Source organism: Saimiri boliviensis, chromosome 6 (genome assembly GCF_048565385.1).
Source record: "Saimiri boliviensis isolate mSaiBol1 chromosome 6, mSaiBol1.pri, whole genome shotgun sequence".
Taxonomy (NCBI): Eukaryota; Metazoa; Chordata; class Mammalia; order Primates; family Cebidae; genus Saimiri; species Saimiri boliviensis.
In genome coordinates this window covers 30870165-30883497 of record NC_133454.1, presented here as the reverse complement: position 1 = coordinate 30883497, position 13333 = coordinate 30870165, and the positions used below count along the sequence as shown (strand labels likewise).

At 45.8% G+C, this 13333-nt stretch overlaps 2 protein-coding genes across 3 annotated transcripts in view; one reads left to right on the top strand and one right to left on the bottom strand.

The window, feature by feature from the left end:
* AMOTL1 (angiomotin like 1) overlaps positions 1-13333 on the bottom strand; it is a 170431-nt gene that overhangs the window by 131950 nt on the left and 25148 nt on the right. The window contains exon 3 of one of the 2 annotated variants that reach the window (XM_039471276.2): positions 2469-2519. In XM_039471276.2, the coding sequence (XP_039327210.1) occupies positions 2469-2519 (51 nt within the window). Of the gene's footprint in view, positions 1-1894; positions 2192-2468; positions 2520-13333 lie in introns of those variants that run through there. The other variant, XM_010332952.3, reaches the window with a different exon arrangement.
* LOC104650443 (apolipophorins-like) overlaps positions 3061-13333 on the top strand; it is a 183447-nt gene continuing 173174 nt past the window's right edge. The window contains exon 1 of the mRNA XM_074400437.1: positions 3061-3240. The gene's annotated coding sequence lies outside the window, so the exon portion shown is untranslated. The remainder of the gene's footprint in view (positions 3241-13333) is intronic.

The window sequence follows — 13333 nt, the reverse complement described above, 5'->3', positions numbered from 1 at the left end:
GTGTGTCTAAGAAAAGTACCAAAAACCATCATGACTCTTTCCAAGGGAGAAATGACAGCTCTGTCTTTGACCGGAATAGCATGAAAACAAAGCAGTCTGATCCAGAGAGCTGCTCTGTCCTTGGGGACACCATGTACCCAAACGGCATGGCACATGAATATAAACAATGAATTCCCAATGGCTACAGGCCTCCTTTGCCTTACAGTCCCTCACAGCGCTTTAAGAGGTGAGAAGTAGAACTGGGAGACACCTCAGGGATTACCGGTCACAACCCCTGCTTTTTGCAGATGAAGAAACTAAGGCTAGACAGCATGTCTGCTAAAGAAGCTGGAGCAGAGTGAAAGCTAGGACTTTGATCTCAAATTCTCAGACTTCTGTTTTATTTTCTCTATCACTCTGCAAGCCCAGAATCCAGAAGAGAACCCCATGGATTCCATCACACTGCTATAGACTGAATATTTATATCCCCTCAAAATTTACATGTTGAAACCTAATCCTCAATATGACAGTATTTGGAGGTGAGGCCTTTGGGAAGTGATTAGGTCACAAGGATGGAGCTCTCACCAGAGGTATTAGAAAAGAGACAGCAAGAGCTCCCTGGCTCTCTTCTGCCATGTTGAGGACACAGTGAAAAGATCTGTGAACCAGGAAGCAGGCCCTCACCAGATACTGAGTCTGCCAGTCTCTTGATCTTGGAATTCTCAGTCTCCAGAATTTATGAGAAATACATTTCTATTGTTTACAAATGACGCAGTTTGGTTTTGATATGGAAACCCAAAAGGACTAAGACACACACTCTAAACTCCTCATGAGAAACTGGGCTTTTACCATAGGGGAGCTGAAGAGAAAAAACATTGTTTTTTATTCTATATTGATAATTTGAAAGGATACCCATATTTGTGCGTGCCTCATGGGGGCAGTCCAGTCTGAAAGTCCCAGAGGGAGATATGAAGATGAAAAAGGGTCAAATACCTGGGCCTTCCTGCTATACAAATCATTCTGTGAATGCAAACAATTTAGTAGTTATACGGGCTGGTTTCTCAGAGAAAGCAATGCTCACCCTGCCATTGTTTATGTTTATGGATGACCTAGGACCAAATAGCTTCTGTCACACTGTGGGGCATCAATGCTAGTGTCATTAACATACAATTATACATGTGTGGAGCAGAGCAACAAGTACCTGCCCTCTTAATAAATCACATCATGCAAAGCTATGGTTTAGATGTCACTTTCATTTCATAAAATGATTCACCACAGTGTGTCTCAAAAGCTAGTTTTGCTCATGCATTTAGTCTATGATTCCATTGATAGAGATGTGATTGCCTCACAACTTGCCAGAAACACATTCTCTGAATAAAACCTGGTACTCTTCCCTGCCACAGAATGCCAACCTTGATCCAGACCTATTTCGGGTGCTTGGCTCCTAGAAATGAAAAGTCGTTGTCAAGGAGGAATTTTGCTTCAGGTCCTGTGAGACTTGACGAGGACATTCTTCCCAGCACAAGAGGCTGACCAGGAACACGGTGCCCACAACTGAGCGTGTTACTGAGGATAAACGTATTTAAACCGCTCTTTGTGGACAGTTCCTCTCCTCCTTTACTGTCAACATATATCATCAAATAAATCCTTTCATTTCATCGTAGGAAGGCAAGATATTCAGGCTAGTGATGAAAGAACAGTAAGGACAGACTTGATAGCCCAGACCAGTAGCAGCTAAACTAACCCTGACAGCAGAAGAAAAAGAGAGAAGGACCCAACACTAAGCCACCGAGTGAGAATGGGGTGGCAGGAAGTTAGAGAGATCCTGACCGTTCGCATTTCTTTCTCTTCACTCTCTCTTCAGCCTGTCTCTGACAAGAGCGTCCCGCTTCACCCATCACAAATCTCCACTTACCACGACAGGCGTGAGGCTGGAATGTCCTAGCTGGAGACGCCTACAGGCTAACTGAGGAATAGAAACCAGGGAGGGAAGCAGCTCCCGGGTCTTACAGTTTAGTAATTACACCTCCATTTTCAGCCCCTGACTTCATTAAATTCAGGGTAAGGACGACCCACGCAACGTCCTTCTCCTGCCAGGTACTTGGTAAGGCAGAACCAGCCACCTGTGTCCTTCCGGCAGGACGAGTGCAGGTTACAAAAGCCCCAGGTCTGGAAGTTTGTGTGCCAGGCTCCTCAGAGCAGCACCACTGACCCAGGCGCGCGCACGCGCACACACACACACACACACACACACACACACACACACACACACTCACTCGGCATATTGGACACTTGCCCCGCCACCCTCGAAGCACAGCGCCAAGGAAAGGCCGGTTTCCGCCGCGAAGGCAGCAGGTGTCCCCTGGCCATTTCCCTCCGCACCCGGACCTCAGGCCCACGGCTGGCTGAGTTCATCTCGGCGCCTCCCAAACTCGCGGTTCTCCGGCAGAACTGCGACGAAAAATAAAAGACAAAAGGAGCAGACTTACCTAACTCGTCCGGGCTGTAGGATGCGGGCGAGGCTTCCACAAACTCACTGTCTGGGGGAGAAGAAAAGCAGAAAACAAAACTCGAATCGCTACCATCCAGGACGAACCCACCAAGCATCAGCTCAAGCGCGGGTCGCCGGGAAAAGCGCGGGCTTCTCTCTCCCGGCGCTCAGAATACGTGAGCTGGAGTCCCGCGGGATTCGGGCCTGCCGATCCCCTGAGAGTGAGAAATCGCCGCAGAAACTTGGGGGCAACTCGGCCCGGGCACCTTGCTGCTTCAAGGCGCCGTCAGGCGCGCGCCAACTTTCTCCGCGGCTACCCGGGCCGGGCGCTGGGCCGCGGCCGCACCGTCTTCCCTCAGCCCGCGGGGCGCATTGCTCGGTCTGCCGGGCCTGGCGCAGACGCCCCAGCGCCGAAGAGCCGCAAAGTTTTCCCGCGGTCCCCGGGGCCCGAGGGCGCGCGGCTGCGGCGGCGGCGGCGAGCTCCCCTCGCCCACCCCGGCGCCCCGCGCATCCCCGCTCGTTGCTAGGCGACCGTGGCCGTCATGCTCCGCGGCGGCGCGCGCGGCCTCCAAACTCCCTGCTGGCTGAGTCCTCCTCAGTCCCCGCCCCATTTGCCCATTTTCCAGATAATCAGAGCATAACCCGTTCTAACCCGATTCCCTGCTTTGTTGTGTTGTCTGCCCTCCTCCGACGCTTGGGAAACCGTTTGTTCTGTGGCTTCTCCTGAGGAGACGGAGAATTTTCAGGGCTTGAATAGGTCTCGCGGAAAGGTAGGAGGAGCCCCAAATGCCCCCCAGTCCCCTCCTTTTGGAACCAGAATTCCAACTCCAGTCCAACAGTATTTCATTCTCTTCAGGAGATCACCTGGCTCAAGTGGGCAAAGTAATATGAGCCCCATTGCACAGGTAGGGAAACTGAGGCTGAGAAGTTGCGAATGTATGCGTGACAGCATTGTGATAGGGGTATGTGAGGGAGAAGGGAAGGGAGGAGACAAGAGCAGTGCTCCTTCTACTCTATGAAAGATTGACTACTTCAAATACAGAACGTCAAAGCAGTAGTTACGCTGAGAGCTGTAAATTCTAAAATAATTCATATCACGCTGTGAGAACCTTCCTCTCTGGGTCAGTGGCCTGGATAACTTGGGCAGATGTGTTATGTATCTCCCCCAAGACCCCACGACTGACTGTCGCGGCTCTGAATTGCAGGGGTCGGGGGGCAGGGAGGCTGGAATTGTCATGTGCTCCAGAGAGAGCCCAGCAGCTGATGACCCAGGGCAGGGTCCGGAGGAAGGAAGGAGCAGCCATGGAAATGGTTGTCCTTTCTCCATCCTGGGAGGACTACTGGAGGGTCAACAGTCTGGGCAGCCTCCTGGGGGGGCCTTCTAGTGTCTCCAAGTGGTCAGAGCACCAGCTGCAGCAGCCTAAGAACCCGGATCTGAGCCAATATGCTCTCGTTTTGTAAACACTCGGCCATCTCTGGGTTTTCCACTGTCAGTTTTTGGTTTACAAATCACCATGGAGGACAGAAAGCCCCTTCAGCCAGCATTGCTAACGGAGCCCAGGGAAGCAGGGGTGGGGCTGTCCTTCCTCAGCAAGGCAGCATTCTTGAGGGGCTGAGCCTATGTCTCCATCCTCTTCTTTTTCCTGCTTCTTATAATCTGAGCTCCCAAATCCAGGAATTGAATATGTTTGGGTGAAGCTTTGCACTCATCACTCCATCCCCTCCCACCTCCTAGAATTCTCTCATTTGTCCTCTGGAACTCATGGCTCATCGCTAGCAAAATCCCCCATATATCCTTAGTCTCCTTTCTGAATGTTTCTTTCAGTATCTTGCTCTAACCCCATATCTGGCTTTCCTTGAAAATAACAGGCTGCATTACTTGCCTTCTCTATTTATTTCAGCCATCTACATACTCTCTGGTTGTTTCACCTCATTTCTTGAAGAAAATGGCATCTGCTTCACTGTCACTTTTCCCAGTATTATTGCTGTGATTATTCTTATTTTTCTCCATCTGTATAATCACACTCTGATCTCTCAAGTCTTCTGCATCCTATCCCTTTCTTGACCTGCTTCAACCACACCAGCCCCCTGCTGTCATAGTGATGCCATGCATAATATCAATGTGAAATATTCCACTCTCCTACCTTGCTGGCTTATCCTCGCTCTTATTTTAATCCAATGTGTCCTTGACCCCACCATCATCTGTAATTTACTTGTCCATGATCGTTGCTCTGTCCCTCACTCCCCTCATGATCCCCCTTCCTTCCTTATGGATGTTGGTTTCCAGTTTCATTATCATTTCTCTCTTACACCTTCAAAACCATGTTCTGCTCTCTTTTCATGCTATTTACCTGGTTAAAACACAGCCCTAGTAAAATATAACTTTCCACCTTCTTTCCATCTACACTCAGCTAAACATGATTAAAGAAGCAAAAATTTGACTGGGCATGTTGGCTCACGCCTGTAATCCTAAAACTTTGGGAGGCTGAGGTGGGTGGATTACCTGAGGTCGAGAGTTTGAGACCAGCCTGGCCAACACAGCAAAAACCCATCTCTACTAAAAAAAACAAAAATTAGCCAGGCGTGGTGGCGCATGCCTGTAATCCTGGCTACTTGGGAGGCTGAAGCAGGAGAATCACTTGAACCCAGGAGGCAGAGGTTGCAGTGAGCCAAGATCACACCATTGCACTCCAGCCTGGGAGACAGAGCAAAACACCATCTCAAAAAAAAAAAAAAAAAAAAAAAAAAAAGCACAAAAGTATGCTGCCTGGTTTTATTTTCAGTTCATGACCACTAAAATCAAATGGAGCTTAGCACAGCCCAGCAATCACTCTGCATTTGCCTGTTTGTTTACTCTCCTGCTCTCCTGTTGCTATAGATGAATCATCTAAGGCCATTATGGCCTTCAGTATAAATCAGATCCTATTCATGTGGCTCTTGCCTCTTCTCACCTGGATTAATACTGTCTTCAGTCCTAGATCACTCCCATCGGTATACAGACATACTACTATGTTCCTGTCTTTTAAAAAATCCTTTACTGATTCTACATATCTCTAGCCATTACTCCAATTCTCAGCTACCCTTTACAACAGAATGCATTAAAATAATTGTCTACACACTGACAGCACCCTTTCTTCATTTCGCTCTTACAAGCAGCCTAAACAGGTTTCTACCTCACTCTGCCAGAGTAGCTCTTTTCAAGGACAAGAATGGCTTTGCCATTGCCAATTCCAATAATCAGTCCTAGATCCTAAGAGCAGCTTTTGACCTGCTCATCGTATGAGTGAATGGGCTCACAAGGGTTCTCCTCCAGTTTCCTATCGAATCAGGAAGCAAACAGCCTCTGTGTCTCAAGAGAGGTGGTCTGTAGAGGGCTTTGGGATCAGCCAGTCCTGGGTTCTGATACCAGTTCCAATATTAACTAGTAACTTAATTTCTTTCAGCCTTAGCGTTGTGTAAACATGGAGACAATAACCATACCTAGCGTGCCAATGTGGTGAGAGTACAATAAACTAATGCACTTGTGGCCCCTGGAAGAAAGAGTGTCACATTGTAAAAGTCAAATAAATGTTAGTTATTATTGGATGCCATGCTCCTTTACAGCTGACATAAATGGACTCTTTTTATCCCATAACAATTTTGAGTTACTGAAAGAAGATAATAACCACAGAGTATGTTTACATTAGGGGAATGTTCATTGTCTCCGACTTGACTTTTAGTTTGTGTTCCAAGAGTTGGCTTGAAAGTTGGTTACATGGAGCTGGCAATATGCTTACCCCTATGAAGAGTGTTGCCAGTCCTCCACAGGGTGATTAGGTTCTGAAGCCTGCCAAACTGTTCTCACAATGGACTTGCCTTCCATTTCTTCTTTTAAATAGATGACTTGTAAGCTAGGAACTATACTTACAGCACTTTAGTTATTTGAATTTCCTAATCAACTGAGAGTTAATGAGAAAACATTTGTGTTGTTTTAGTATTCGTTGTTGAAAATCCTCTAAAGTAAATGATTCCAATTTTCTGTCTTGGGAAGCAGAACAGAGCCAACAATAATGTCTCCTATTAATCAAACAAACGTCTACTGGGAATTTACCATGCTTCCAGCACTGTGCTAGGCACTGCAGACACAGAGGTGATCAGCTCCTTTCTAATAGGGGATTCCATGACAGACCTTATTGAATCTCAGGGCAACGTGCAGTGCCTTCCCACACTTGACTTTTATAGGTCTCTTATAAAGAAATAGTTCTGCTGGAGCATCACTGAGTTATAATGAACAGTGCAACAAGTTTACAGGTTTGCGTCTCAGCTCTGTGAATTATTGGGGGGCATTTTCAGTTTCCTGAGAATAATACGTGCCTCACTGGATTGTTAGGAACAGCAAAACAGGTAAAGTGTGAGACAGACCAGGCACTGTGTCTGGCACACAGTGGGTACATAATAAATGTTCATTTCTTGGCTAGGCATGGTGGCTCATGCCTGTAATCCCAGCACTTTGGGAGGCAGAAGCAGGTAGATCACCTGAGGTCAGGAGTTCAAGACCAGCCTGGCCAACATGGCGAAACTCCGTCTCTACTAAAAATACAAAAATTAGCTGGGCATGGTGGTGGGCGCCTGTAATCCCAGCTACTTGAGAGGCTGAGGCAGGAGAATCGCTTGAACCTGGGAGGTGGAAGTCACAGTGAGCCAAGATTGTGCCACTGCCCTCTAGCCTGGGTGACAGAGCGAGACTCAGTCTCAAAATGCATGCATACATACATACATACAACATACTGATTTTCTTCCCACATAGAGGGCTGGAGCATGCCAGACTGCTCTCCTTTTCCTGTCCCAGGTGGCAAGAGGGCCTCCTGCTGCCACGGCCTCAGCAGACAGCGAGAGGGAGTCCCTGCCCTGTTTCTAGAGCAGCACATTTATTAGAGGTGGGACATGCAGAGAGGAAATGACAAGGTGGAAATATTTCTCGGGCTCAAGAGGAAGTTTCCCATAGAAACAGATTACACAGGGGCCTGTAACTAATACCCACTGTTACTATTACCATGATATATCATGAATTGAATGGGCTTTTGGGAGCTGGCCTGGGAACCCAACTCCTAACTTTAATGTTCTTTCTTTCCTTGTATTATTGTAAATGTTTTAAATTTATTTTTATAATATAAACAAATAAAATGTTTTCCCTGTAAAGGAAAAAAACATTTGGCATAGATGGGTATAAACTGAAAAATAAAACTCTCCTTTTTTGTCTTCTCCTAATCTCCATTCTCAAACTAAAAACCATCCACAACTTCTTAACGTGTCTCTAGCGGGAATTTTTTTTAGGCATACTCAAGTGTGTATATGAATTGTTTAAACAAATTGGATATTGTTATTATGGATTCCAAATTAAAGGCAAAAATTCCTAAATGAAATTTTGCTCCACTCCCAGTCATAAGCTGGGATATGATTATTTTCTGTTTAGGAAGGCAAGAAAGTATATTAAAAAATCATAGAAGAAAAGTCTTGGGCCGGGTGCGGTGGCTCAAGCCTGTAATCCTAGCACTTTGGGAGGCCGAGGTGGGTGGATCACGAGGTCAAGAGATCGAGACCATCCTGGTTAACATGGTGAAACCCCGTCTCTACTAAAAAAATACAAAAAAATTAGCTGGGCATGGCGGCGCGTGCCTGTAATCCCAGCTACTCAGGAGGCTGAGGCAGGAGAATTGCCTGAACCCAGGAGGCGGAGGTTGCGGTGAGCGGAGATCGCGCCATTTCACTCCAGCCTGGGTAACAAGAGTGAAACTCCGTCTCAAAAAAAAAAAAAAAAAAAAAAAAAAAAGAAAAGAAAAGAAAAGAAAAGTCGCCGGGCGCGGTGGCTGAAGCCTGTAATCCCAGCACTTTGGGAGGCCGAGGCGGGTGGATCACGAGGTCAAGAGATCGAGACCATCCTGGTCAACATGGTGAAACTCCGTCTCTACTAAAGGTGCAAAAAATTAGTTGGGCATGGTGGCGCGTGCCTGTAATCCCAGCTACTCCGGAGGCTGAGGCAGGAGAATTGCCTGAACCCAGGAGGCGGAGGTCGCGGTGAGCCGAGATCGCGCCATTGCACTCCAGCCTGGGTAACAAGAGCGAAACTCCGTCTCAAAAAAAAAAAAAAAAAAAAAAGAAAAAAGAAAAGAAAAGTCTTATCAACCATTAGAAAACAGTAAAATTTTAAACAAAATCTAAGTGTTTCAAGGGTAACACATAACTATTCAGTTATCTGGAAAACTCAATCAGCTCCCTCGTTCCTCAGTAAATGAGGTAAGGTTGTATAGCAACACTGGACATAACTCCAGGATCAACGGAAATTTTAGTTGCATTCCTAGAGCTAAGAGCACACTCTAGATACTTTTTGGGAGTACAACACCCATAACAGATATTCTACCTAGTGTTCAAGGACTCCAGTGTGAGCCAGGAACCTGCCCTGTAGCAGTCTGGGAATGCCATCAAGGCCCTGCTCAGCGTCTGCTGCAGAGGTGGCAGGGTCTGCTTTGATTGCAGGCTCTACTCGGAGGAGTGGCCAACAGGAGGGTTATTATGGGCTGCTCAGACTCTAGGGGCCCCCAAGAGTTACTTAGCTACTTGATCATGTCAAGAAGAGGAAGAGACTGAGTCTCACCTAGATAGGCTTCTTCCTCCAAGAGATGGGTGAGGGGCTAAATGCCCCATGGGGAGAAACTTTATCCAGCCAAAGTATGCTATTAATTCTCTTTGCAAGAAAAAACTGCACAAATGCCATAATAACAAGTTAAGATGGTAGCTAAGGCCCACTAGGATGTGTGTATGGCCTTCCCATCCCCCGTCCCTGAGGAAATCGCCAATTTCAAGCATGAATGACAGAAAGAAGTGAGCTGAGCTGAGTCATCTCAATGCTTTCCTTTCCTTCCTGGCATTGCCCTTTGATCATCTTCTCTGCAGGTAGCCTTCTGTCTCCTGGAGGTCCTTTGCTAGTTAACAGCTGAGCAAAGTGGGGAAGCAATACAGCTCCTCCTCCCCTCCTCTCCCAGGAGAGCGTGGGCAGGGCTGATTTAGAGGGAAGAGGGGCTAAGACTGCCTGAGCTCAGCATGACTCTCTTCTGTTATCCTTGTCTCTTAACTGCACCTCCTAGGACAAGCCAACAGGTGATACTAAGGACAAACACATGCCCACCAGTATGGTTTCATCAAAAAGAAATTTGCAATTGATTGGTTGAAGCATTAGCTCCCAGGCTGAATTGGCCCAGAGGTCGTTTCTTGTTCTCTAGGATTTAATAGTCTTTCCTTTAGTATAACTTGTCTTCTTTATAAGACTTGATGAAAAGGAAAAAGAAAACACAGTTGTTTTACTTCCCTTAAATGAAAATCAGGCCTTAGGTAATGGCTTTGTTTTGTAATTTCCAGAAGAAAGGAGTAGCCTCCATAGGAAAAATAATTAACTACATCTCAACTAAAAAAGAAAGCATCATCCTAAGCAGAAGCAATACAGCCCAAGAGATGAAATGATATGAACTCTGATAAGAAGCCAAGGATTCATTTGGGTGAAAATGTTAAAATATGTCCTCTAAAAATTCCAAATATCGATGGAAGATGATATCAACAAAAGCAAGGTGTTTTGGGAAATATATAAATAAATTAAACTTGTCCCCCTCCTGCACTGCCTCCCCACCAGATTCCTGCTACCAAGTATAGTCCAGAGATGAAGCTTTAAAAGAATCTTCACTCAATATCTTATCAAAGGAAATAAAATCTGACTGAGCCAAGAAGCTGCTAGAAAGTGTTCTTGGACAAGAAATCAGAATAAAGAACGATTCCAAAAATACATACAAGAAAAGGTCCCAGCAGAGAAAAATCATACACTCCCGACTTACACTCAGTTAGATCGATTCAGTGAAATCAAACAAAATACCCAGTGTTAAGGACAAAAACATTTGCTGCAGTTGAAATCTATGACTAAACTATTAAAAATCAAAATCTGTAGGATAAATGTGAGTTTCTGCTGAAATGCAGAGACCACGATCTTACATTTCCACCCCAGCATCTAAGGCAGAGGCCTAAAGGGGAATCGCTTCTTTCAGAGCTGCAAATAGAGTCTTCTTGGACCACACAGAGGCTTCTCTTCTTTCACAGTAAAGTGGTTTTCCCAAGAAGCTATTGCCTTAGCAGTCAGCATAGTGTGGGTGGTGGGAGGAGCAGCAGAAGACGGGGCTATAGCCCTAGTTTTGCCACTAATCTTTAGTGTCCCAAACTGCTTAGACTGCGCCCTCCTCTGTAAAATGAAAATTGAAACAGATGATGGACTTTATGAAACTAATTGAAACAAGTGCAGTAGGAGATCACAGATAATGGATTCCATTATATGTGTCTGTTTACTACAGAGTTTGCAAGAAAAATAGACAAAAAGGATCAACTTCTCAGAAAGGTGGAGATGCAGAATAATCTTGCCCTTAGAAACTGATAGAAGTAAAATGGATAGAACACAGCTCTGGAGTATAAAGATCTGAGTATAAATGTGAGCTCTGCTGCCATTTGCTGCCTGAGCTGGGCTTAGCTACTTTGCCTTTGCAAGATTCAGTTTTCTCATCTGCAAAATGGAAATAAGACTACCGCGCAAGATTTCAATAAGGGTTCGAATGCAGTGAAGTCATGTACATGGCAATGCTTGGCACACAGACTGCTCTCAGGAAAAGTTGCTTCCTTCCTCCTTGACCAGTATTAAAACTCTCCCTGACCCTGAGAGGCTGCAGAAAGGAAATCTGTTCCTTCCTGTTTATATAACCATAATGGGAACAGTACCACTGAATTTCTGTGACGCACCTGGCCCACACTGCCAGGCTGTGTTTCCCAGACTTCCTGCCTCTCCCCTAAAGAGGAGCTTAAGCAGGTTGAGTTCCCTGGGAAGTGTGGATGACATCAGAGTTCCCAAACAGCTGAGTGAGCACATCTATAAGAGGAAGAAGAAATACTTATTTGCTGAGAAGGGCCTCCCCTTCCGTACCAAATCCCCACATACATGATGTGGCTGGAGGCTGAACGGCCCAATCAACTTGTAATGCAACAGTCGGAAATGCGACAGCAGCCAAACACTGTCTCCCTTTTGTTTTGTATGTCAGGGACTGCATATGATTTCTTTTGGAAAATGTGCTCTAGACCTTTAAAATGAGTTTGTAAACCCACTGGCCTAAGTCATTGGGAATATTTTTAGGAGTGTCAGAAGCAGGAGTGAAAGAGGGACTTTCCTTCAGAAACTCCTTATCACCCCCAGGCATCCTGGGCTCTCCACAGCCAGCTTTCTGGAAGCTCTCCTACCCAATTACAGCTGGAGATGCTCTGAGGATAATACAAGGGCAGATGTGTGCATCTGCCTCAAGGCCTATGACTCAACAGAATGACTGAGTCTCCCTGGCAGATAATGCAATTCTCTAAGGACTACAGGAAGCCAACAACAAAACCTTGAAGCTTGGACACTCCAGGGCTTTCCCTGGTACTTCACTAGAAATGCAAACCCCACCAGTCCATATTGAGCCTCAGAGATAGAACAGCTGGCACTAGCCAGTGGTGGGGAGAGGTGAGGTGGGAAAATGGAGTATCAAAGAAAGATGCTTTAAAGCAGGTGGGTCAAGACCTTGGCAATGCGTGAGCTAAGATGGCTGTAGGGGAGAGCTGTGCTGTGGGCTTGGATGAGAACGCACATGTTACAACAGCACTGTTTGTTTTCTAGCCCTGCTCAGGGCTAGTTCTCATTTCAGCTGTGACAAGCAAATAATTAGCAATACAAGTTTGTAACTGGACCACCAGAGCCTTAAGCTGTGAAGGCAGAGTAGGGAATGTGGGAGAAAGAATTTGAGGGACAGTAGCTTATGGTGGCTAGGATTGAACTGACCTCAATTCAAATTCCAACTCTGCCATTTGTGAGGTGAATGATGCACAAGTTTCTCAGCCTCTTCAGGCTCAGTTTCTTCAGTCACGAAATGAGAATAAAGCTGTTGTGAGAATTAATTGAGATAGTCTATAAATAGATATATATACAAAAAAGGCTTAGTGTATCATCTTGCAAAATTATATACCTAATATATGCTTAAAGTATTTTTCTATAATTTGTCCATTTCTGGCTTGGCTCTGGCACAGCACACTTCATCTCTGCCAGTTTCCTCATCCCACTTCAAGACTTCATTAGGTTCCCATTTTGGCACCTGACTCAGTCCTCTAAGGACCTGCAGCCCCTTTCCTGAATCTCAGCCCTAACCTCTGAGAACCACCGTAATATCAGCTGCCCACAAGGATTTTCAAATTTCAGCCACATTGATTCCTTGTGTCTGTGCTTCACTCACTTACCACAACACTGCTATACTTTGTCTTGGATGCCTTCATCCTTGCAGCATATAGACTGATTATCTGAACAGAACCGGGTATTACTGTATCTGTTGCCTACAGAACTAAGCTTTTCCCTCAGCCCCAGCAGCTCATCACTTACCCAAGAGCAGTGCCTCCCCTTTAGGCAGAGCTTCCCTTCCTATTTTCCAGCCTTGCCCCAAAGATTGCAGATAGATGACGTGGTAAACTCACAGAGGGACAAGGCTGTGCTTGGAGATGGTCACAGTGTGCAGTTTTTAGCCACCACTTTGATCCCTAAAGCTTCTTTCAGTTCTGAAATTCTCTGATGGATGATTCTATTGCCTAGGTTACAAAAGCAGCAAGCACCAGCAAACACACTTTCTTTCTCTCCTCTGCCTTTAGGCTTTGGTAACAAGCCTAGGGTCATTGAATCAAATGCTACAGATGTGCCGAAAGCAAGGTGAAGTGATGTCATGATGCCAGAAGCAGTTTTACAATCAGATGGGTTCCCACAGCCAAAAAAAAAAAAAAAGTCTTTCA